Source organism: Stomoxys calcitrans, chromosome 2 (genome assembly GCF_963082655.1).
Source record: "Stomoxys calcitrans chromosome 2, idStoCalc2.1, whole genome shotgun sequence".
NCBI lineage: Eukaryota > Metazoa > Arthropoda > Insecta > Diptera > Muscidae > Stomoxys > Stomoxys calcitrans.
In genome coordinates, this window is record NC_081553.1 from 2,120,131 (window position 1) to 2,146,974 (window position 26,844).

At 36.0% G+C, this 26,844-nt stretch overlaps 1 protein-coding gene and 1 long non-coding RNA gene across 4 annotated transcripts in view; one reads left to right on the plus strand and one right to left on the minus strand.

The window, feature by feature from the left end:
* The window catches only part of LOC106083506 (uncharacterized), a 134,813-nt gene that overhangs the window by 96,638 nt on the left and 11,331 nt on the right, over positions 1–26,844 (plus strand). For 2 of the 3 annotated variants that reach the window (XM_059363122.1, XM_059363123.1), the window contains exons 5-11: positions 23,936–24,049; positions 24,121–24,258; positions 25,690–25,827; positions 25,888–25,991; positions 26,054–26,181; positions 26,248–26,367; positions 26,446–26,766. In XM_059363122.1, coding sequence (XP_059219105.1) covers positions 23,936–24,049; positions 24,121–24,258; positions 25,690–25,827; positions 25,888–25,991; positions 26,054–26,181; positions 26,248–26,367; positions 26,446–26,766 — 1,063 coding nt within the window. Of the gene's footprint in view, positions 1–23,925; positions 24,050–24,120; positions 24,259–25,689; positions 25,828–25,887; positions 25,992–26,053; positions 26,182–26,247; positions 26,368–26,445; positions 26,767–26,844 lie in introns of all 3 variants that reach the window. The other variant, XM_059363121.1, reaches the window with a different exon arrangement.
* Positions 10,983–23,715, minus strand: LOC106083507 (uncharacterized). Its single transcript, XR_009397169.1, has 2 exons — positions 23,498–23,715; positions 10,983–11,385 (listed from the first exon to the last, which is right to left on the minus strand). It is a non-coding gene; the product is annotated as an uncharacterized LOC106083507 (long non-coding RNA).

Sequence of the window (26,844 nt, forward strand, 5' to 3'; positions counted from 1 at the left end):
TTTCCACTTATTGTTTTCGGCAAAAAGATGTAGCCTTCTATTGTTCTGCCATCTATCAGCTACTGCAGTAGATTAAAGCTTATAAAATATGAAAAGGTTGGTTCATATTGTTAGGTGTGAAAAAAGTTTAACATTTTAAAAAAGACTGAATGCAAGTGACGGCTTTCAAGACAGCCATGGTATGTTTTGCTTTTCACAAATCACTGTGTCCACCTCTGTACTGAATGGCAAAGCAAATTGTTAGTGAAATGTTTATTTGATGTCTCAAGAACAAATATGAAGAATGATAATTTTTTTTAACTCCACACTTTCGCCAGCACCTGTAGAAGATTTCGTCAAAATCAAAGAGATCGGATGACCTTAATATTCACGAATTTTACCATATATCATTTCATACGCATCGTTAATATTTGTGGCGAATTTTACTTCAACAGTATAATACGATTATGTACTTATAAGAATTGGACCAACACATTATATCGGGACTATATCGAAATCTGGATAGATTTGATTTTTATTTGCCACACATCCCTCATAATCATCGTTTAATCTTGGCCTGCAAATGCAAATTTTGCCCATGAACATTCCACTAAGGAACAGGGCAAACTTTTTACATATCAATGAGTGCAGTCCGATTCAAGTTTAAGCTCAATGATAAGGGGCCTAATTTTAGTAGATGAGTCCGAACCATGTGCGACACCTCTTTGGAGAGAAGTTTTACATGGCATAGTACCTCACAAATGTTGCCAGCATTAAGAGGGGAAAACCACCGCTGAAAATTTTTTCTGATGGCCAGGATTCGAACCCAGGAGTTCAGCGTCATAAGTGGACATGCCAACCTCTGGCCTGCTCTCTCTCTCTTGGCCTGCAGAAATTAAAGCGAAAATTTCAAAAACCAAAAATTTACTATTCATCTTTGCCATAGCAAAAAACAATGTTCCAAATAACATTTGACGCAGCGAACAGCATTGATTTCTATGCCAGATATCACCTTACTGTTCCTTAATGTTGGAAATAAATATAAACTTGTCTGCAATTCGATGCGTCCAAGAATGAAAGCATTTTCTAATCACATATAAGAAGTTTTTGGCTTCTTCGAAGAACTTTTCATAGTCTGAACAGAGGGTTTCTTTTGGCAATTTTCTACGCAAAAATTGCATATACTAACATTATCTAAATTACATTTTTTTGTTTCTGTGTCATTATTTCAACAACAATAATGAAATGCGAATTTGCCATTTGCCAACCACAGTTTAGCCATTGAGATGAATTTCAGTTGGTTTGCTGACCTCAATTCTCACCTGATTTTTACGGAGTACCCATAAATTTAAATTAAACATTTTTCCCACCTCCGCACCTTGAGTGCCCCCTGTGCTTAGTTTAATGGCTGTTATTTTGTGAACAGCCATGCTAATTTAATTAAAGAAGCTCTAGTGTTGTGATAATTACAGTTTTAGCTCTCCTTGTTGGTTGGCATCGTTTGCCAAGCCATATTATTTTCGAAATCCAAAACACATATCGGCCATAAAAGCAGAGCAGGGCAAAGCAGAGCAAAGCAAATCAGCACTCACATACTCACACTCTTCGTTCAGAGCCCTGCTACTTTGCCTACTGCTCTTGCTTCTTGGGATCCACTTTTTGGTTCTCTATGTACTATTTGGGATCCAGCATATGAACGAAACAAAATAGTAAAAATGAAAATTAGAAAAACCTCCGATTTTATTGGCATTCAAAACGATGTTATTTTGCACTCTGCAGCGGATGCTGCTGTCGTTGCCAATGCCCAGGTAGGTTAATTGATAGCTGTACCACCACATTGTGAGAGTATATGTGGGTGTGGGCAAAGTTCAAAGTAGTAAAGGTGAGGCAAGTCAACCACATCAGCAGCTTCTTCACGTACGTGACTTTCAAAACCAATTAAAACCATCTCTCATCGACCTACATTTGTTTAATAAACACCACACACTCCACTAAGAATTGCCAACCACCTCCGATGCGAGGAGATATGTAACAAGATGTGGGCGGCCACAGAGCCCCCTCCTCCACCTTTCTGCACACTAACCACCACAATTCTAGATAGAGTAGTAAGTGAGTGGCGAAGGATGCGGGCATAGGCCACAGTCACAACCACCATAGGTAAAATCGAATTATTGCTACGAGTAAGTGTCTCCATCTCTCTGTGGCAGGTGGTAGTGACACAAGTGAAAAACAAAAAAAATTAAACTATGTGGGTGGGGGAAGGTTGAGGCTAGGCGTGTATTATTTTAAATGGTTCTTTTTGGGCTTTTTTTCCCCCCCTAAATGTTTGCTAAGTGACATTTAGTTCAAGGCCTTTCATTTTTCCATTGCCACAGTGGAATTTTTGTTTATTTAGATTTACCTCACACGACCCCACAAGAAGAAGAAAGAAATCTGGGAAACAGAAATTGTCATTTACGTGTTGTAATTTTTTTTTCTCCGAATCAGCACATTTTGTGAATACTTAAATAATTCCTTAATTAGCTGCCTTAGCTGCCTAATATCGGGCCCTAGTGTACAGCCGGTGTTTGTTTTGATGTAATAATATGCAGGTGAATCTTATATGAGCGTCCGTCCGTCCGTCCGTGCGTTTGTCCGTGCCAATGCCCATTGACTAATCAAGGATACGCCACATGAACAACAACTGCTGCCAATTTGCACGAATGACTTGACTGCTAATGAAATGCGAAGCAATCATAGCATTGAGGGGGAATTTCTTTTTGCTCCTGCGCTTCATAACACCAATCGGCTGCTATGGAATGACACAAAGGAATCTCATCTCTGAGGGTCCCCACCTGAAAATAATTAATAATAGTTTCATTGTGCTATTGTTTGCAAGCATACACCGGTTCTTTCATGATGGAGTCTTGATGATGATGATGTTGGCAAATATGAAAATTAGAGCTGGTTTAAGAACAGCTTTCCTTGCAACCTTTTGTGGTTTGGATGAACTTTTGTGTTCCAGCCCTGCTATCATAGAAATCAAGATTAAGGCTCTTTGCGGCACAAGTGCAGGACTTTTTGTTTTTTGTTTTGTAAATCAAAGCAAAGAGTTTTCCGTTGGCTTAGACAAACTATTCCACTGAAGTGCCATTATAAATGGCTTAGTAGTGTCAACCCAGGTACAACCACAAGAACAAACATAAAGAAAGAAAATCACTTAAAATTTTTTTTAGGTTGGAAACCCGTTTAAAATTTTGTAGATTCAGAAATAATGGCAGGTATTCTGTATGGACTATGTCGAGCAGTAAGATCATGAGAATGAATATCGCTAGAATGGATGGTTTCTATTGGTCACACACACACACAAAACACACCATTAGTGAACGTTTGTGGCCTAAATCTCCTCTTCGGTGTCCCGTCTACCGGCTTACAATTCAAATCCTGCTCATTTGTGGTATATGTAGTTATAACCCATAGATAAACCCCTTCGCAAGTTAAGGTAAGCTATGAACTGACACCGCTGTACAACATCTCTTCAATGTTTTCACTTCTGTGACCTTCAAATTATTTCTAGTATTTCCTAGCTTAAGCGTGATACACACGAAATTGTTATGTGTGCAAAATCGCTTCAGACCATATGCGATTTGGATTTTGGAGCTCATTATGTCAACTATTAAAAAATGATTAGGAAACAGAAAACTCCAATAGGAAATTACGTAGCGGGGAACACAAATTGAACGATGGATTTATGTATGGGTGCTATACAAGCCTTGGGGCTATCCACAGATTCACGTTCCCTGAAAGTGAAATTGGGGCCACTGTGACGTAGGGGTTAGCATGTCCGTCGAGCCCCTGGGCTCAAATACCGGCGCGAACATCAGGAAAATATTCAGCGGTGGTTATCCGCTTAGTAATGCTGGCTACATTTGTGAGGTATCCTGCCATGTTAAAACTTCTCTACAAAGTGGTGTCTCCGTTCGGACTCGACATAAAAAGGAGGCCCCTCATAGTTGAGCTTAAACATTAATCGAGAGAGAGTGGGGATACTGTCTTAATGGAATGTTAATGGGAATTTTAGTAGGAAGTGAAATGGAAAAATCGTCCTTTTCGAAAGATGGACGAACATCGTCTTGGCGATAAAGTAATGTTTATAAATTAAGGCGTCTTGAATCAATATTTGGTGAAGTTAATACACACACCTTTTCTACCAATTGTATGGTGATGGATGGTATGAAAAGTGCTGTTCTTTCAAATCATCACGTTTTGCAATATGCTTTATCTGATCTTTGCTGGATGAACAGTCACAGCTACAACTTTATTGCTTATGGGAAACCCCTCTCCAGGAAATTCAACTATCTTTTGAGCCCAAAACTTGGGACTCTAATACTTATTATCACTCCCTAAAACTCACTTGCAAGCGAAAAGTTTTAGTATTTGTCCAAGTATTTAACCCACATTTCCCTCGTGACAAAATTAAACTAAGCCCTAATTCAAGGGATATCCACCGACAAAGCCCTGCTTGGTGCAAAACAATCAGACCAAGTTAATTCGCTTTGTAAACAACCTCCCAGCTGAGATCCATAATCTCCCAAAAGCAGAAGCAAAAGTTTTCTTTGTCCATTTTAATTAGCCTAATGAGGAGCAAGAACAAACCATCATTCCTTCCTCCCCCACCGAAAACTATCGGCAAGTCTTGGGCTGTCTCATTCAGCCTCGGATAGTTGTGTGGGGGTTATGATGTCTGGCTGTCTGCAGACTTGATACTTTTTTCATTCTTTCTTCCTGTTTTCGTCGTCGTAGACACGATGCCGGAACTAATTTCCTTTTCCGATACTTTATGGCATAATTGATTTGTGTCCACAACAACATTAAAATGCATATTGTCCACTCAACCACACACACACACACACACACACACACATGTTCAAACTTTCTTGAACAGATTCAAAACAATGTGTCATTGGGTGTCCCAAATCTGTCTTTACTGACAATTTGTGTGTCCAGTTTGGGGCCAGTGAAAAGGAAAGTTTATCTATTACCGTAAACACAATGTCCTAGATGCGGAGATGGTCACCCTAATTATGATATCAGCAAAGGGAAGGATAAAGGCCACAACAACAACACTGCTTATCACAATAAATATGACAAAAATTGAAAAATCCTGTGAATATTCCATTCAATTCTATTGCCTGGGTCCCGGCCAATGGGCGGTAGAAGTGTTGCGGTGCGTTACATTGCGTTGGTGAGGGGAAGGATGTAATCTACTGGAAAAAAAGGACTTATCGAAAACATTAAACTCAACCACACCAACAGTGACAGAGAGACAAGAAATTCCAAAAGGCCTTGCAAAGTTGAAAAGTTATGGCACTGAGGGCCAGAGGGGTTGAATGAATGCCAGATAAAGCCAACAACAAGCAGGGGGGTGGGAGAGTTTGAGGGTTGTTGGTGGGATGAGGTTTGAAAATGTCATAACTATTGTTATTATAGTTATTAAAGTTGTTTATCAAGTGAAAGCAAGGCAGCAGCAGCAGCCACATTCAGAGACCCACAACTTTCAATGGGTGTGTCGTTGTTTTGTTGATGTTATCCCCAAAAAATAGCAGGAAAAAAAAACACTTGAACACCAACAGCTATATACATACGCTCTACCACACAGGCACACAAGCAGAAAACTCTAAGCGGATATGGCCGGAAATACAACCACGCACTCGTACAAATGGAGACACTCACTCATATCTTTAGACGCACACACACACACACACATTCACAGAAAACTAAGAATCATTACAATAAAATAAATTCATATTTTTTCCTTGCTTCTTGCGGCAGTGAGGGGAAGTTTTTAGTTGGGTCGTGTAACTCTCAGCATTTTTGTATTTTTATTTTATTTGTTGTAATAGTAGTTATTGTTGTTACTGCTGTTGTCAAATAAAACGTAGATCTCCTCGAAACTATGCAGATAACAACAACAATAAGGCCACAATACTCGTATAAATAATGGTTAAAGCGAAAACTTTCATAATTCTCCCACCGTCTGTCTGTCTGTCTGTTTGTCTCTAGCTGCTGTTTTTTTGTGTTTCACTACCGCCCCCATTCCCATATCCACTAAATAAACACAAATCGATGATATTTGTGTGCATATTTTTAGTGTTGAATTCAACAAACAGGAACTCTTCCTTCAGGGCAAACCGAACCAAACAAGACACCAACGACAACAGCAAAAAAATTATAGATAATTTCAAAAAAAAAACCTCCGAACCATTGCTTTGGTCATGTGAAAAGACACAACAGCTTCTAAGGCCGAACTCGCTTTGCTCGGCTCTCATACAGCAATAATATTCAACTTCCCACCCACTTCCTTTAATGTCCTGTTTCCTGTTGCCCCCCCGGGTGCTTTGGGGAATTTTCGGTGGCGGCGCTAAGTGAGTAAGTGCCATGAGGCGGAGTAGAAATAGAAGGAGGAGTAGCGGATTCTAGTTGTAAATCCTCGGCATTCAAAAGAAAAAAAAAGCCACCCTGCAGGCGGTTATGACAGAAGAACTATGCATAAGAGCGGAATATACATAGATGATGGTGGTGGTGGTGGTAATAACGCTTCTTTCCATATGAAACATTCGTTTTAGACGAAATGAACATCCACGTACTGGGGAATACATCTGTGCTGATATCGCAAGACATAAAAGCATAGAGATATGCATACAGACGCATGAACATTAGGGTCAACCCAAAAATGTTATTTATTTTGCATACTCTATTAAATAAAGAGCTACAATTAAAATAAAAGCTACAAGAGGCCACCGTAGCGCAGAGGTTAGCATGTCCACCTATGACGCTGAACGCCTGGGTTCGAATCCTGGCGAGAACATCAGAAAAAAATTTCAACGGTGGTTTTCCCCTCCTAATGCTGGCAACATTTGCAAGGTACTTTGCCATGTAAAACTTCTCTCCATTGAGCTTAAAACTTGAATCGGCCTACACTCATTGATATGTGACAAGTTCGCCCCAGTTTCTTAGTGGACTGTTCATGGGCAAATATAGCATATAGCAACAATTAAAAGGGTTCGCATTTTCAATTTGAAACAAATGGTCATGTTATCTAAGATCGGTGGAACCACCTTGCCTCAGTGTAGTCATTCAATTCTGCTGTTTTCCCATTGTAGCTCTTTCCAAGGCGATTTGTCTTTTCCAGGCATGCCCTACCTCTTTCTTCACATTGTCTTTGTCCAAAAAATATGTCCAGTGTCTTCCACAGACATTGACCGACAGTTAAATTAACTTTCCGGAATATCTTTAGTAGCATAATTTAACCATTTCCTAAAAAAAAAATTGTAGGAGGTCATTAAAAAAAACGATAAAAATTAGTATTAATATAAAGATTTTTTTTCTAAAAAATATTGAAATTGATATTATTGAAATAAAAACATTTGTGGCGGTTCGTTTTTGAGCTGTTGCAGTTTGCTTGGCATCATCCAAATATTAGATTTGTGTCCTTAATACCAAGTGTGTATTTCTAGTTGTTTTGCGTTTCTGTGTTCTGCTGTGTTCTCTCTCACTATTTGCTGCCTTCCCCCTCATCACCTCGAGCGCTCTACAATGTAATATCCTTAGACAGGATTGTTTGTGCTGTTGTATAGCCTCAATAACTTGTTCGTTGTGTTGTGTCATCATCATCATCATCATCGTCTTCACCATTGCTAAGCATAACAAACTCAAAAAATATTCCACACACACAATACAACAAATTTATGAAAATTTGCGTGTTGGATTTTAATATTTTGTGTTGTTTATCGTTTTGTTTTCGTATATATTTTTCCCCGTCTTGGGCTAAATCATTTATTCAAATCGAGAATGGGCAAAGTTCGTCCGAAATCGTCGTCATCGTCATCGTCATCATCATCATTTCTTTAAAGTTGTTTGCAGGGCTGAGAATCACTCGAAATGTTATCATCGTGTCGGGCGCTTGGCAAGGTCCTCACTATGGGCATAAAATATAATTTACTGCAAATGTGCAAAACAACTTTAATATTAATTTTATGAAATTGACAAATCAAAAAATAAAAACAAAAAAAAAGCAAAAACTGAAAAACTCACAATCTCACCAACTTTGAAATGTTGACAATGACAAGAAGGTTTTGCTAAAGTTGTTTTCCAGAATATTTTTACAATATGACCATGGCTGTTGGGTTGAGTGTAGCACACTCTACACTGTCGAGTGAAAAGGGGGGACCCATATTTGTTTGCAACCTGTTTAGCATTGGGGAAAAAGTTTGCCGTAAAAGTTCCAACGCTGCTATTTCATTATGCTAAATTCATGAAAGGTCTGTTACACTTTATATGGCTCTTTATATCTTCAAAATTAAAGAAAAAAAGACATTTTTGAATGTGGTCATTTCTTTTTTTTTTGATATCATCGTTTGAAAAATAACTATATGCGTATCCCTGTTAACTTCACCTTTTCATTGCGGGAGGAAAAATGAAAAGGTGAACTGAAAATTCAAATTCATAAATTTTTTTTTAATAAAAATACAATTTCAATAAAATTGAAAAAAAACTATCATTTCCCAGAAATTTTCTATATGAATAAAACTTTGATGTAATTTTAGAAGAATTACAGAATCAAATGAAATTTTCATTGAAAGAACTGCTCGCTCCAGCTGCTGAAGAGCATGTATATTCAAAAGTTATGAAGGCGGTGCTTTTTGAGCTGAACAAGCCAAATCGGGGGTTCGGTAATTGTGAGCTATATGAGAGGCCGCATTTGGTAGGTGTTTATGGGCTGTATGTACCAAATTGCACCCCTATATCGGACAAATTGAGGCTGCAAAAGGTTGGAAAACTCAAATTGGGGCATCATAATATGGCGGTTGTTGTTAATGGAACGTGGTGAACGTTGGAGGGCATTTACAGAGGGATTGATAAGAATTAGATTTTAAACCAAAAACTTTTAAACAACTTCTCTAGGAAGTGTCGCTCCCTGATGTTCTTTACTGGGATGTTTTTAGAAATAAGTAGTGGCTCGCTCAGTTCACGGCATTAGAAAGTCTTTATGAATGCCACAGTATCTCTCAATTAACTGGATTCCAATAAACTTCTCTGGGAATAGGTTTTATTCGAAATCTTTGGAAATAATTCAACGATTATCATTGAACTAAACATTGTTTTGAAGTCAGTGTAACTCTATTTTTGTAACTTTTTCCACACATATCTTAAAGTCCCTAACCTGGAGTAATGTAAGCTAGTGTGGATGCTGAGGTCCAACCATTGCCGTATATGAAGGCGAATTTACCCAGCGCTGTATTGTAAATAGTATTAAAACAACATTTTGTGTTGCTTTGTTGAATTTGCGAAAGGTGCTGCCACAAAACATCAAAGAGCATACGTAAAAAACCAATTTTGTCACATTTTCATTAACGTAAGACAATACAAACACAAAAACTCTGTAAATAATAACAAATGCAATTATTTATTCTTATTATTATTCGTGTTATAATTTTGTTGTTCCCTTCGTTTTTTGGTTCGTGATGATGGATGGCGTTAATGGAACGAGACACAAACTAAGAAATTAGTTAAATTGTTTTCTGTACATAAAGTGTTTTTACTTTTGCAAAAAGAGAAGAAGGAGAAAAAAAACAACAAATGAATATAAATCATTCTTTTTTTTCATTGAATTCATGAAGGGCTTTCATTTCGTACCCCGCTTTAGTTTTGTGAGCGGAGGAAGGAGAGGCACATTTAGTTTACTAGTTCGTTGTACTTTCCTTCGCTCTTAATGTGTTTGTACCAAATCCAGTTCTTTGTCATTCGTTTGTCCTTTTTTGGGTTATTGTGTTGTTGTTTTTTTTTGTCATTTTATTCACTCAGTCATTCATTCACTCATTCCGTTATTATTTCATTTATTTCATTTGATTGTGTAAAATATTCTTATCATTGTTCTCTATCTTTCGTCCCCCTTTTCTATATATTCGTATTTATAAATAACAAAAAAAGAAAAAAAAAACACTAAACCAAACAAAGTAAAAAATAATAAATATCAACCATACTTAAATACTACATCTAATTATGTAATTATCATTCTGATTATCATCTGTATTATTCCCCATGGATTATTAACGTGTTTTTCCTTTCTAGAGTGATGACTTGTACGTTTTCTCCTTATTTTGTTTTTACGTTCTTTTTGTCTTTTTTTTACAAACAATTTTTTTTTTCATTTCGGGTTCCCTTGTCTTTTTTTTGTTTGTTGTCATAATTACTACTAGTAAATGAGTAAACGCCACATTAAATACCACCAACTTCATCAACCACACCAACATTGAATATTGAATGAGTAAATGTGTCTTTACCCAGCAAAAATTTTCGCTTGCAAAGATGTAGAAAAAAATTTAGTTTTTGGGTCTCTGGATGTACCCTAAAACTTCGCCAAATATTGTGATTTTCACATAGATTTTAACATTTTTTCTACATCCTTTTCAGTGACGTTTATTTGCAACCATTTAAAAGGTTGTTTTGGTTTAATATTCTCAACGTTTTTTAAATCGGTTTACAAACTGAAATGTAAATAAGATCTTGGGGATAAATACGAAAAACGCAACGCAAAGTCGGCATAGAAAAACTATACCAGGAAACCCAATCAAAACTTCATGAAGGACATTTCGATTGAAACTACAAAAAATCATAACTTGCACCAGTTAATATTCATGGAAGCGTTTAATCATGACATTCCTTTAATTGGCTATGACAAAATATTTGTTCCACTAGCCGAACGTAGAATAGCGTTCCAAGCGCCTCGATCGATAAAATCTTTGACACCAGGTTTCGAGGTGTCTCTCACCACTTGACCTTTCCATCGGACTTTTGGTCTTAATCATGACATGTGCAATATTATTCTAGATTACTTGCCAAGATGCAGAAATAGAGCAAACTTTGTCACTTTGGAAGTCCATAATATGCTGTTCTTTTAGAATAACTTTTTAGATATGAGGCAAATATATTCTAAAAATTTACATTGGAATACACAAAACATATCATAGACTTGAAATAGGTTTATTTGATAGATTACAAAAAAGAACCTATATGAGGGCTTCATTAAGTTTTTTGAATAAGGCCGTTATTTTTCAGGCCCAAAAAAGGCTTGAAAAAAGTTTTTTTTGACATATACTTTTTTAATTTGTTTAAGTTTTACATTTCCATTATTCCTTGTTGATGTTTCTGTAATCGTTAGTTTATCGTGGAATCAAGCAAAGGCTTTGGCCAACGATAGAGCTCGATGGAGAGAACTTGTTGTTCACACTGAACAGTTTACTTTTGGTCATGTTTTATTGTAATATATTTAATATACTCCAATTGTAAGTAAACCACATAGATTTCCGATCTATTTGGACATTTCGTGATTTCAGCAGGACCACCTTTCGCCGAAGTTTTGTAATTCTACAAAGTTCAAATAAAAAATAAGTTAGACAATGTTTGCTAGTGTTGATTTACGTTTTCGAAAAAAAATTGGTTTTCTCTACAAAGTGAAATAGCACGAGGAAATGCGTTTTAAATATGAACAATATATGTGCATACTGCGGAAATCAAAAAATTAAACAAATTATGTAATATGCGATTTCCTTTGGCAAAGAGCCTCCATGCTGCAAAATGCCTGGAATTTTAACCTGGCAAGAACATCAGAAAAAAATTACAATAGTAGTTATCCTATCAAATACCCCAAACGGGTATCTCAAGATTGAAGTTTTCCTCCTTTCAGGAAAGTAAATACGAATTGCTTCCTTTCAGTGGCCAAGAAGTTTAATCGGGAGATCAGTTTCCAATCATGTGGAAAGTCAATACCTAAAACTGATGTACTGTTGGAAGACATAGCAGTAGTTAACATGAGAAATTTCAAAAGAAAAGCTTTAGAACTGTTTTATATGAATGCTATACACTTGTAGAAGATACTAAACTTCTATTCGTCGTAATGCCATTCCAGTGATATTCATCGTAATAGTCAAACAGCCTGTAATCAAAGACCGGCAAACATAACGAATAGAAAGATATGCACAAGGCCAGAAAGTTCGTTAGAATCCGCAATGAAAATATGTAAACATAAGTTGTTGCTAAAGTTTCTTACTCATTGCATGTTATAGGTGAAGTGGAAGACAACCACAACAACGACGCAAGGGAAGAAAAAACACATTTCGATGTCCACCAACATTTTGATGGAAATGAAGGTCTTTGGATTGAAAAATGACAAATGAAGAGATTTTGTACAGCAGACTGCAGTTGTAAGTTTTTTTTGTGACAATAATCTAGATACCAGAAAAAAATCAAGCTATGAACTGTGGGCCGGCAGATGGGTGACCCAGAGAAAACACGATAGTTCCGATGAGCCGGCCGTACCAAACTCCGAAATGTTCACTAATGGCATGTTTGTTCTGTGTCTGACGCGCCTGTGTGTCTGGCAATTTCTTTTCTGTAGTCAATACAAAGCTTTCATTCCAGTGATATTCATTCTCCTAGTCAAACAGCCTATAACTCTCTCCTATGGCAGTTTAGTTTCATGTTAATACAACAGTACTATAATTTTATCCCAAGTCAAAAGTTTAACCACTATTGCCAAATAAATTAAAATATTAATTTTTAAAATTTTCATGAAAATCGACATTCATGGAACACAATTACATGTTTCACCAAAGAAAAAAAGTCTCATGTTATAGCACACTATTGCTGTAAATAAAGAATTTGCCTGGTTCTCACATGTTTCCATCGAAGACATGGATCATTACAAACACATTCAGACACTAACATTGATTTTATTTCAAAAAGCATAAAATTGAAAAATACAAATGAAGAGGCAAGCCATCACATTGCTCTAGTAGTTGTAGTTGTTAATAATGCAAATAAAGAAGAACAAAAGATGCAAAAATTAAAGAATATTTCAAATTTGAAAATTTACTCATTCAATATTGCCTTTGTAATAATCGTTATGGTTTTGTATGTACATTCGTTTGTTTGTTTCCGCTCTTGTTTCAGTTTCTGTTTTCGTTTTTTATTTTTTTTTTTATTTGTGTTTTTCAACAATCTGTAAAATATTTATGAACAAATCAAATTCGTTTATGTTTTGGAAAATATCTTCTTTTGGCATTGAATTTTTTTATTTTGGGTTTGTGTAAATACATCATAACTAGTGTTGTTAATTCCTTTTTTCTCTAATTTTTCTTTTGTCTCGTTCAACTCAATTGTGTATAATATGCAAAGCAAAAAAAAAAAAAAAATCCTTATAAAATCAAACCATCTCTCTCTCTCTTTCTCTATATATATATAAATAAATATGTATATGTACAAATAAATGCTTTTTTGTTTTAAACATGATATTGAAAGTTCCTTAATAGTAACCAAACAAACTCTTCTTATAATTTTGTTGTATATTTTTCCTTAATGATAATAATTAAAACAAAATCAAAGTATTTAAAAGAAACATTTTGGTTTCTACAAAACTCCCTTTATTAAACAACAACCGAAATATTTTTCTTTAATCATCATTCAAAGCCGTTAAGAAAGCAGAATTTTGAAAATTTGAAAAAACAAAAATGGCGAGAAAACAAGACTGCGTTTTGCGTCGTTTTGCTTTTCTGCTGAAAGCGCAACAAAGCAAAGTTTAAACACGAAATGTTGGGATGGGCTGCCCGGTGACCGCTAGTATTGTATAAAGCTAAATATATTAAACCTTAACAAAAACAAAACAAAAAAAAAAAAAAACATACCAGAAAAAACAAAAAGAATTTAAAATGATTTTGTGTCTCATTATCTTTGTTTGTTTGTTTGTCTGTTTATATTATTATTTGTTCTGGTGATTCTAATCAAGAAAATTAAATCGACTATTTATTATACAATTTTATATAAATGTATTATTATTAAACTGTTTTTATTTCTCATCAATTATTAGTGTGCGTGTCTCTATTCTTTTTTTTTGTCTTATTTCGTTTTGTCATTTTTTCAGAAAAACAATTCAACAGTAAATAAAACTCAACAATTTCTGTTTTACGTTTCTTTTCTTCTTTCGTGTTATCCTGTAATTCCTTTCTTATATAGAAATAATCTGTGATTGTTGCCGTTGTTGTTGTCGTAGTAAGGTGCATATGATTTTCGTTTTGTTCTTATCATCTTTTAAGTAGTTTTGTGTGTGCCATTTACCTTTTATTGCTGTTGTTTTTGTATCGATTTCATTGGAAACTCTTTCTGTCTCTAAACCTCGATTTACGTATCCAAACAATCCCAAATAGTCGTCATTTAATCTCTTGTTGTTTGTGTTGTTTTTGTTTCCCCATTTTTTTTTCTTCTTCTTTGTTATTGAGTAAGTCAAAGAAATTTCAGTTTTATTAACAAATTTTTTGAGTTCTTGCTTTGGGTTAAAGAGCTTTTACACCGTCCCCCAACCGCCCCCACACCGACTGAACCCAACCCAACCCAACCCAAACAGCCCCTCCCTCATTCTCAAAGTCTCATTCTGTGTGTGCTTGAGTGTATGTTTGATGATGTTGTAGTTTGATCTAAATGTGTTGTGCGATTTTCTATGTTTTGATTGTTGCTGTTGTTGTTGTTGTTCCTGCTACCACTGCTGATGTTTTCCTTTATCCACATCCTTTTTCCATTTCGTTTAAGTTTTTTTTTTGTTTTATTCCCCTCTACCTCTCCCTCATGGAGTGTGTTTTTCATCCTGTGGATATTAATGTTAACATTCTTTTTTTCGCAATGATTTTTATTTATTTCCGGTAAAAGCTTTGTTGGTCCTTGTTGTTGTTGTTGCTGATGCTGTGCCACAGTGTTCTCTACTTGAGAAAACTTTCATTTGGAGGAGAAAAAAAAAAAAAAAAAAAAAAGACCCGCTACTTCTACCACTACACGTCCGTTGGCGAATTACATTTCATTTGATTTCGTTGCAGCTGCTGCGTCGTTGGCCGACAACGGTTGTTGCTGTTGTCAAACACACCATTAAGCGATGGCATTCAAAACGTTTTGGTCGAGAGCAAGAGAGGGGTTGTGTTTGGGAGACTTAACTTACACGCACACATGAGCAAAATAATAAGTACAAATTAATCAAGCAAAAATCCTTAGCTTAGGTTTGCTAGATAATTAATATTAAACACACACACACACCTCCATATGCTCGTCGACATATGTGATTTGAAATTAATTGCAGCATGTACACAAAGCATTATTAAATTCCTGCAGATAATGAAGAATGTGACATTTCAACCTGCCCATTAATTCCATATGAGTATTTGGCAATGCGAATAGCTATTGGATTTTTGGCAAACGATTTGAAGAATTTTCAAGGCCGTAAACAAAAACAAAATGATCTTACTTTTGACTCTAAGAGTTACACTTGGGGGAATAGCGAGACATCATTTTCTCTCGCTCGTGAGGTTTCCGACCTTGTTAAAAAAAAGCATCGTCTTGACTAAAATACATAGCTTCATTACAATTCAACTTAATGTGATTTGGTATGAGAGAATTTCAATTGATTGTGGCATAGGAAATATTATTGATATAATCTAAATCAAGCGATTAAAACAATCGACAGTCTTAACATTTTACCACCAAAAATGCTCAGACAGCAAAAATGCCCAGGCTACACTTGTGAGGTATCCTGACATGCTAAAAATGCAGGCCTAGTTGGTGTCGCTAGGCGGCTTAAACTTTAATCGGACTGCGCTCATTGATTTGAGAGAAATACCCCTTGTTCCTAAATGAAATGTTCATGGAAAATTTTACAAAGAAAGATCCATGAAAATGTTGAGGTTTAAAATGGTTTTCGTAAAGTTGGATAAATATCTTCCAGGAGTTTGATACATGTTGATAGTTTTCAACATTTCAGTAAATGGTAAAACCCTCTTTTTATTCATGTGGCAGCCACGATTGGCGGACATTCGATTGTGTTGTCCTCTATAGCTGCAATCACCTCTGGATGGTGGGCATAGCCCTTAATCATCATTCATTAATCACCTTAACTATGTTATTGTTGTTGTATTAAATATTATTAAATGCCGTGGAGTAGAATTCCATCATATTGATCATATTTTTTATTTATTTCATTCTTCCTCATGTAAAGCCATTTGCGTATGGTTTAATTTTTATATGTTTGCATGCATGATATGTGTGTGTTTAAGGATTATAACACCCCCCCCCCCCCCCCATCCATGCCTATGCCAACTGATTGAAATGTAGTTTTTCTTTTTTGTTGAAATGTACTAAAAACAAGAACAAACAACAACAACGGTAGAGGCAACAGCAATCATTGAAAGCTGTAGAAAGCCTTTCATTGCTTCATTACATTTAGCTACAGCAACAACAATGAGATTGAACAAAGGCTACCTTTGCCAGCAGAAGCAACAACAATCACATCGCCAGCAATATCAACGGTGCGTCGCCGCCTACTCCTTCCCTAGATCCTTTTCACTACTCCTGATACACGTTTCTTTCACTTCGTCTGTTGTTGTCAATGCTATTGTTGCTCTTGTTTTTGTTGTTGTTATTGTTGTTGTTTCTGAACATCAGTATCAGTGACTTTAACATGTTTCTCATTTATTTAGATTTATATCAAAATCATACTCACATTCAAATATAAATACATTCATACACACACCACCTTCTTCGCTTGCATCCAACCCCCCACAAAGAGAGAAACCCTTGGTGTATGTTTTTTACTCAGAAACCTATAAGTTATAACCCAGTCCATTAGTACGAGTATGTAGCTACGCTTCAACCCACCTCTCTACTCACACAACACCCAACACTTTAGTTAGGGCTGCCAGCTTTGCCCAGTTGTAGGAATTGACAAATTTTAACTAGCAGTAAAACATTTCGCCAAAAAGATGAAAGTGAAATAGTAGTGAAAGTCGGCGTTTGATTGAAACTCTTTACCTATAATGCCAACCGTAATGATTTTTTACTGCATGCAAAATAGTTCTCCATATTTTCGACTGCTAATGTTTGTAAATGTAAACGAAAACAATTCCAAACTTCTTAATATTTAGTTTCCAACAATAATAAAATATATATTTTTTTATTAATTTCTATATACTTTTTTACTTTTCTATTTATAACTCTTCGAATTTGGCTGGCAGCACTGTTCTTGCCACAAACAAGTGTATTTGGTTAACATTAAACCTTATGATGAGTTAGTGTTATGCTCTATCTCTCGTTCTCCCTCTACTCCATCTGTACTCTATGCCTTGCCAACTTACCTGCTTCCTGATATTAATTTGAAAAAGGGGCAGTGAAATAAAAGGGGCAAAACCTCGTTTTCATTGTAATGATTTTCGTTTTTTTTTTCATTTATTTCTTCATTCTTGCCTTCATTTTTCAGTTAGTTTTGTATTTTTAGACTATTTCAGCACTATTTGCTACTTGTGTATGTGTCTGTGCGGTGTGAATGTATTTGCATTTGTTGTACCAGGCAAATGCCTTTGAACATTTGTCGTTTGTACTCGGGTACGAATGAATGCTGCTAGCTGCCATTATTGCTGTTATGCCAGTGCTCAGTCACCTACACCACCTACCGTGCCCACAACACATCTGCTTACTCTCAATACAAGGAGAGTGGTTGGGTGTTAAACGGGTTGCTGTAGTCTGTTAGGTGCATGCGTGCGTGTGTGTGTGTGTTTACATTTGCAATTTATATGCTGTAAACCTTTCATTGCTTAATTTAGAGTACAGACCCGACTCTGTTGTTGAATTCTTTTCTTTGGTATTCCTCACATACACACACGCACACACGCAGACACACATTTGCTCTCCCCATCAATTCGTATGTATAAGTGTTTGTGTGCCTGCACAGAATCCTTTCATTTTCGCTTGGGAACTCAACTAGCAAATGAAACGAAGCAAAAACGGAAATATTTTCAATTTTACAAATGAGCAGAATACCTTGAAGTTGATGTTTTTCCTCATTTTTCTTTTAATTTTCCCCCATTCGTTTCTCTTCTTAATTTAGTTCATTTGTTCGTTTTCTAAGCAACAAAGGCAGCTGCAGCAACAGCAGGAGAAAGAGGCAATGGGGGGGGGGGGGGGAGGGGGGGTTAGTAAAACTAAAAAGGAAATACTTCAATTGTTTATTATTTGTAATTTTTTATCATTTTCTCCTACGAGCTCCTCTGTGCTATGCCCAACAACACTAACGATCCTTTTCCTTTTTTCTATGTATGTGTGCTTGTGTAGGAGGGCGTGTGTTCGTGTATTGCTGCTCCATATACATATGCATATGTATGTTATTTTGCCTTGCCCGTCTGTATTTTGACTTTAGAATAGATTTCATTTGTGAGTATGTGTGTTTGCCTGTAACCCCTGTCTCTCCCTCTCTTTCATTTAACGTTTGTTGATGTGTAATTTAATTATTTTCATAAATGTTATTACATCTAAAAAGACTTGCAATCTCTTGCTTTCCTTCAACATTCCTGCTCTTCCAACTCGACATGTATGTATGTGTTATGTTCCTAAATTTGATACGTCTATTAAGTCATACTGAATAAGTTAGAAATATTTGAGCATTTCACTACAACAAGAACTATAGACTAATTCGTAGCTGACAAGAGAGAAAAATATTACATGTCATTAATATCCTTTACCATACTTTTGAACTACCTCCTCCCCGTTTAAGACTAAAATAGAAGAACTTCAAATGCTTGCCTCAATTAAGGGTAAGCTAAAAAATGTTAACCGACCTTTGACAGCATTGGCAATTTATGGAGATACAGCAAGGGCATATTTATGCAGAAATTATTGCATAAAGCCTTTATTGGTCCCCCATACAAAGGCATGGTTATATACGGCTCACACAATCATTTTTTTTTGTTTTTACTTTGAAAAAAGTCCAGCTACAATATTAACTTACAGTTTTTAATTTCTTCCCTGCCCCTCTAACCCAATACCATGTAAAATGTTTATTGATTTTTTATGTTCTCTTCTGTTTATTTTAAATGCCAACGGAACGTAAATGAGTTTTAAATGATTAAAACTCGATTAGAGAGATTAATAAGAAAAAATGATTTAATTTTTATCAGCTTTTCTTTTGTTAAACCAAATATGAACGTGTTTTTATGTACCTTTTCATTTTGGTTCGTTTGTTTGATTGTAACAAACTGCTTTTTTCCCTCCATCTAGCTACAGTGATAAATAGTTCAAGTTAACAATAAATAAATGATGCAAAGGCTGAGAAGCAAATCGAGAAATATTTAAACGTTCCTAAGAGGGGGCAAAAACCAGAAACCACAAGCCAATAGCAGCCAGCAACAGTATTTCAACAAAATATCGGTTTTTCGTTTTTGAAAAATGGTCAAATGTAGATGTCGTCTGTCGTCTTGTTTCGTTACATTCCTTTGTTTGTTTGTCTAATTTATTTATTTGCTCTACAAACAAATGGTAAGCAAACGAAACGAAACGAAAATGTTGAACTCAGTTGCACCCTTAGCACCTCCCCTGAACCACACATCCTAAGAAAAGACAACGATGAAGACAACAGGGTATTGAGACCAAACGATTTGATTTTTTTTTTGCCTTCGAATTTAATTTTTTTTAATGCAACCTACAAAGAAAGAACCTCCATTGACTGGTGAAGGAAATGTGTTCACCTGATAAAGGTGCCCAAGTGTCAGCATTAAAGCATTGAATGTGTGAATTAAAAAGCCATTGACATTTGGTTCATTCATGGTGTTTGTGTTTGATTGTTTGCTCGACGCATGGTTAGTTACAATGACAGTGGCCAATTGATATGATGAATGAATTGTTATAAGAATTACAAAAGGAGGAAAATGTACGAAATTACGAAAGGAAAAAAATATAAAAAAGATTTGAAAAATTTTTTAGCTTATATTTTTTTATTTAAAATTTAATTTTTGTAAATAAACTGATTAATAAGGATCCTCCCGTGAACAAAAATTAAGATGGAGAACTTGAGAGTGATGTGGTTTATCTTTAAACCTTTTCTGGTGTTGGATAAGAATTGCTTTCTGTTGGTGCTCAAGATGTCCAATCGAGATATCGGTTTACATAGGACTTACATCAGGTTTTGGACCGACTTGGGCCGTACCGGGCAATAAGTAGATCATAGCAGAAGCCTTATGCGAAATTTAAGTAAAATCTGATAAGAAATGCTGCCCTAGGAGATCAAGGCGTAACATCGGGGAGCCATATCTAAACATAGACCAATTTAGCCCATTTACAATCCTAATCGCCTTACTCTCCTTCCTTTACTCCTTCGAAAGTTAGTGTCCTTTGGACAGACGGACGGACGCATACACTGATAGACGACGATAGTGATCAAGAGCAATATACTTTATGTTGTCTTTAAGGAATATTTTGAGGTATTACAAACGGAATGACTAAATTAGTATACCCCCATTTACCCCTATCGTATGGTGGAGAGGCAATCGTTGCTCACAGTGTTGCATGTCCGTCACTGACGTCTGAACGTCTGGTTTCAAATACCGGTGACAACACAAAAAAACCGGCGGTGGTTTCCTCTACTAGGGCATGCGACAATTATGAGGTATAGGATTTTCCAATAAGAACCTGACTCATCAAACTAACTCTTTAGCAATTGTAACGTATGCTATGTCGAAACCACATGTCTTCCAGGTCCATATCTGCCAATACCGGCCAAAAATAATCAGCTGTAGCGTTGTAACGACGTAGAAGTGTGGTCCCATGACGCCACCAACATGCAAACCGCACCAAGCAGTTATTTATTGTGGATACAAAATTCGTCCTCTGTGCCCTCTAAAATTCAATTAGGGATAAAGTCCATAACCTATATTGAATTTAAAAACAAATAAAAACGTGCTAAGTTCGCCCGGGCAGAATCTTGAGTACACACCACCATAGATTCCGCTAAAAATTTGTCTTTATTAACTCAGTCCGTACTTGATGTATTATACAATAATCAAATCGGGAATTAATTATGTCGGCTATAGTCTCAAATAATCATATCGGGGAATTGGTATTATTAGGGCGTATATCAGATTTGGATCATACTTGACACTGAAAATCATAGCAGAAGTCTTTTTGTCAATCGAAAATTGACGCCTCTAGGAGCTCAAGAAGGCAAATCCGGGGATCGGTTTATATGGGGGCTTGGCATGCATGTTGAAAGTCATAGCAGAAGTCCTTGCGCCAAATTTCATTCAAATTAGATGAAAATTAAGGCTTCTAGGGGCTCAAATCCACGAATCGGTTTATATGGGAGATATACCAGTTTGTTGACCGATTCGGATTAAACTCGGCACTGAAGTCAGAACCTTAGTCCTTGTGCCAAATTTCAGCCAGAAGACTTTCCGCCAAATTTCAGCCAAATTAGATGAAAATTAAGGCTTCTAGGGGCTCAAATCCACGAATCGGTTTATATGGGAGATATACCAGTTTGTTGACCGATTCGGATTATACTCGGCACTGAAGTCAGATCCTAAGTCCTTGTGCCAAATTTCAGCCAAATCGGATGATGCTCAAGAAGTCAAAACTAGAAATCGGTTCATATGGTGGCTATATCAAAATCTGAATCGATGCGTTCCATTTGGGAATCATTAAAACAACCTACATCGATGTAAATACATCTGTGTAAAATTTCAAACGAAAAACTTTATTAGTTCGAACGCTATTGTGAAAACCAATCTTCAAACAAGGTGTTACAAACGGAATGACTAGATAAGCCATCCTATGGCGGTGGGATAAAAATTTTCCGTATAAATTGTATACTCGATAACAATGGTTAAACCAAACATTTTTCAGGACAAAATGTGTTTTTTGTCCTATCCCCCTAACTAAGTCTTGTGCTGATTTTTGACTTATAAAATTTATTAGTTTTAAACAGCTTAAATCGTTTGAAATATTTTTTGCTTTTCTTTTTGTGGAAAGCGAAGAAATTTAAAATTTTAATGGCTTGTCGACATGATTTTGAACATAGGCCATTAATGCGATATCGACTGCGGCTTCAATCGTTGCCATCAACTAAATATGCAAATGCGTGATGCATAAATGCATTGGAGTATTAATGGCCTTAATAGCTGATGCATGCATTTTAAATGACGATAAATCGAAGAGAAAGGAATGGAGGAAAAACAACTCTATAAATTATGGCCAATGGAATTGAATATTCAAAGTAATTAAATAACATACACATCAAATGATAGCATCGACTGATAGCATCGAGAGTTAATCCACTCAAAAATATGTATCATACCATGATGATCATCTAAATTAATCTGCCTGCCTGGCCATTTGACATCTGAGGATTTAATGGCTCAATCAAGCTAAGGGGTCCCCCCAAAATCAATTCAAATCAGTGGAGTGCAGCATAAAGTGTGGCGACCACCGGCCAGCCTGTATCAGTGGAATTGATGATGAGATGAATTATAAATTCAAAAGTTTCACATCATCAAATTGGGGTCAAAACTAACTTGTTTTCCCTTTCCCCATGGCAGACTGAATAAAACCTTTTCTACCCTTCGCGCCCATCTCAGCTGTCACAAATCTGATCTATGAAATTGACAAAAAAGAAAAATCATTCATTATATTGACCACCCACTGTGTTAAGATAAAGTGGGGGAAACGGGGCAGCAATCCCGGGCACCGACCACAAAATGTGTGGTCGTTTACCGGGTGTTGGTCAAAGCTTAAACTTTACTGCCCCACCAATCATTTATTTATTGTTATTCTTATTCTGTTGTCATTGTTGATGTCGTTGTTGTTGTTGTTGCTGTTGCTGGTATCGTTGTTTACTCCAATTATTATAAATATTTTTTGTTTGAACAACACCAACAGCAACACCAACACCAACACCATCGCCATCGATGTGAATGTAAAATAAAAAAACAACCTCGACTCATAACCATCATTTTTCGTTGAAACCGTGTGTATGTATGTGTGCGTTTTCATTATATAGGGCATAATTATTGATCGATTTACTATTAAAACTGTTATAGTGGTATCCACATTCACTCACTCACACACACACACACACACATTCGCATGCCCACATCTGTGTCAATATTCTTGAATACAACACTGAACTACAAAAGATAGATTACAACGGCATTTTAAACAATAAACCATCATTTGACTCTCAATCATGCAGTCAAAATATGCCATGACATACAAACAAACAATCCTACCCCAAATTACACTTACATCGATGTTAGTATGTATGTATGTATTTATGTAGTTGATAATGTAAACGACTTCTATACATAAACCAACCTACAACATGTTTATTCATTTCCAATTATAGTATCGCGAATGACTGAAACTTTTCTCTCCAACTTCTTTTTTGTTTAAACTTTTACAAAACAAAAAAAAAAAATGAAAACTTTTTAAAAACGACCATGAAGAGAAGAAAATAAACAGAAATTGTTGTTGATTATAAAATCTTTTACTTTTTTTTAACTTTTAATAAAATTAATTTGAATTTTTTTCATATTAAAGTGTTCTCCTAAAATAGTGTAAACCTCAATGATGTGTGATTCCAAAAACGAAACGAAAGCCAACATAAAAAAACTGGACTCTTACTCACCATTTTTCAGATAATATATTAAAATAATAGAATTTTTCTATTAGCTCAGATTTGATCTAATCCCATTTCATGGCCTAGCCGACAAGTTCGCTCTTTGCCACGCCACCGCACCGCAGTGGGTGACAATGGCCAATGGAATTGAATTTGAAATACAAATCCTTTTGGAATCACAATTGATTGAATTTTTATATGCCTAGATTATATTGTATATGTGTGCGTATTTGTATATGTATGTATGTATCTGTATGTTATTTGATTTTGATTTTGAATTTTTATTATTATTCCATTTTTGATTTTATTTTATTTTCTTTTCTTTCGTTTTGGTTTAATTCTGTGTACGTTCTTTGTGTGTTCTATGTCTCATCCCACCGAGAAATAATGTGCATTAATCTATTTCTTCTGTTTGTGTTTTTGCTTTAAAAACTTTATGTCCCCCAGATTTCTGCAAGGGTCGTGAGACGTTACAGAATCTATGCGATCAAATACCAGGTGATGCTTTACTCTATTCCCTGTTTAGGGAAAGTGCCGAGCCGGTAAAATGCCCATTGAAAGGTAAGTTTTCTAAAACCCATTCTATGATATTTTATCCTGATTGACTTTATTATTTTCAATCCTTGCTGAAGGTCCCTTTATATTTACCTACAATCGTGGCAATGGCGAATGCAAAAGTCCTGTCTCGAATATCGAAAGCTGTACTGAAGATAGCCGACTGCTGTTGAGTTTCCAAGCGTGTCCCGATGTTGTGGGGACAGAAAGTACAGGTAAACTTTGCATTAAGTATTCCTTCAAATTTAAGAAGAAGGCAAACTATTAAATTATCTTTAAGGTATTTAGAATTGAGATGAATGATATTGAAAGTCAGAATTAAGAATTTAAAGTTAACTGCCAAAACCCCTAATGTTTGTTACTCGATTAGTTTGCCAAATCATGGATCTTATGGATCCCACGATTATTGGTGAATTTTAAACAATTGGCCCCCGGCTGATGTTCACTTCTAAAACCTATGTTGGTGTACTTTTCTTTTTCAGATTTTGCACAATATATTTTTCAAGAACTTCTGGTATTAGTATAGAATTCGGTCGTAATTGGTTATGATTTACATATAGTACGATTTTGATTAATATTGCTATCATGTGGTGATTTGTCCAATGATCCTCACGAAATTTACCCCATATTATTCTCTTACAATACTTGAAAACTATGCTGCATTTCTAAGAAATTGGTTCAGATTTGAGAAACTATAAAAGTCGCCTTATTTTCTCTTCCAGAGACGTTACAACCCTTTTTATTAATAAATTCCAAAATTATTGTGAGAATTGTTATTTACTTACATAAATCTGGCTTTTTCTATTAAAATTGGTTCAGACCAGGGATTCAGAGCGGAACGGGCATATTTTTGCCAGATCGGGAGCGACATTTTTTTAACCCAGAATGGAGCGGGATCGGAGCGGTTTCCAATCTAAAAAACTGCTCCGCTCCGTCAAAATACACATTTTTATACCCTCCACCATAGGATGGTGGTATACTAATTCGGTCACTCTGTTTGTAACACCTCCCAATATTTGTCTAAGACCCCTTAAGTATATATATTCCTCATCGTCTCGTCGTTCTGAATCGGTCTAGCCATATCCGTCCGTCCGTCTGTCGAAATCACGATAGAGGTCGAACGCGTAAAGCTAGCTGCTTGAAATTTTGATCAGATACTTATTATCGATGTAGATCGTTGGGGATTGCAAATGGGCCATATCGGTTCAGATTTAGATAAAGCTCCCATATAAACCGGTCTGCCGATTTGACTTCTTGAAATTTGCAATAATGTTGTCATTTGTCAATTATAGTTATTACAGTTTGAACATATTTGCTCGAAATATGACTAGATTAGCATAGCCCCATCCCATGGTGGTGTGTATAAAAATTGATTTATGGCGATATACCAGCAGGTGCTATTATAGGTCAATGTAATGAAATTCACCTTTAAAAAAAGATTTATTTTTTGTTGTAAATACATTGTGGCTTAGGAAATAAAAAGAAGATTTTTTATTTTTTCAATTTTCTTTAAAAAAAAATATAATTATAATATTACTAAAATTAGTGCGACCATAATTTCTGTTTCTCTTTATTTCCGCTCACACTTTTATAATCAATTTGAAATTGATACTTACCATTTGAATATTTTACCACTGACATTTCAGTTGAGGAACTCACGTGTTTGGCCACCTGGAAAGATGGAAATTCAAGATATTTAGTGGGTCTGGTGTCGCATCATCATGCCATATCGAATGAGGAGCGCTATCGCTGTTTTGTATACGAGAAAATATCCTCGCTAATGGGTAAGAGTCGCTGCACGCTATTTTTGGGAAATATAAAAATCTCCATGTTTTCTATCATAGATATGGGTCATTTTGCCGGACCCAGTATGTCAACTTCCAAAGATGCAGAATACAAATTAGCCCAATCCGGTGATGCCACCTGCAATGGTCTAGACAGTGCTGAGGTAAGGCTTTCTTGGAGTATTTCTAAACTCAATTTCAATTCGTAATGTTTTTCATAAAATAGGTGGGTTCCCGCATCATGTCTTTGAGAAAACCTCCAATCACCGAACGATGTGATTTCCCGGCATGGTTCAAGGGTCCCAGACACTGGCATGTTCTAATGGGCAACGCAGTGTACAATTATCACACAAAGTAGGTTCATAAATTCCCAAAATATGTGCTAACGGCTTTCTAACAAAACCTTTCACCTTATCTTAGTGACGGTTCCATACACATTATAAAGCCTAATGGTTATATGGACACCAGAGCCTTGTGCGAACAAATCAACAAACAAACTGCCACCGAGATGATGTCGGTGGTTCATTATACCACAGGATGGTGAGTACAACTGTTAGCCTTTAAAAGGTTTCCGTACAACTAATAATTGGCGTTTTTTTTTTTTTTTTTGAAAACCAGTCAATCTGGCTTTATGTGTATGATGTTCTATCGCCGAGACACTCATATCATTGAAATTCAGACGGGCAAACCGGCTTCTCGTCTGGAAGACGCATGTGCCCCTGACCATTTTGATATCAACAAAACGCCCTATATAACGCTTTTGGCTTCCAATCCGGATCCTCAAATATGCCCCATGGAAGGCCTGTACACGCTGAGAGGGGCCATAGGCCCCCCTTACATGACTACCAGACATAAACGCAATCACAATAACAAAGTTCATGGCTTTCATAGTCACCATCACCTCTACGAGAGCAATGAAAGGGGAGTGCTACACAGAAGGTAACGAACATAAAAAAGGGCAAAAAGTTTTAAAGAATACTCAAAGGTCGTTTTCGTTTTCTTTCGTTTTTTTTGCAC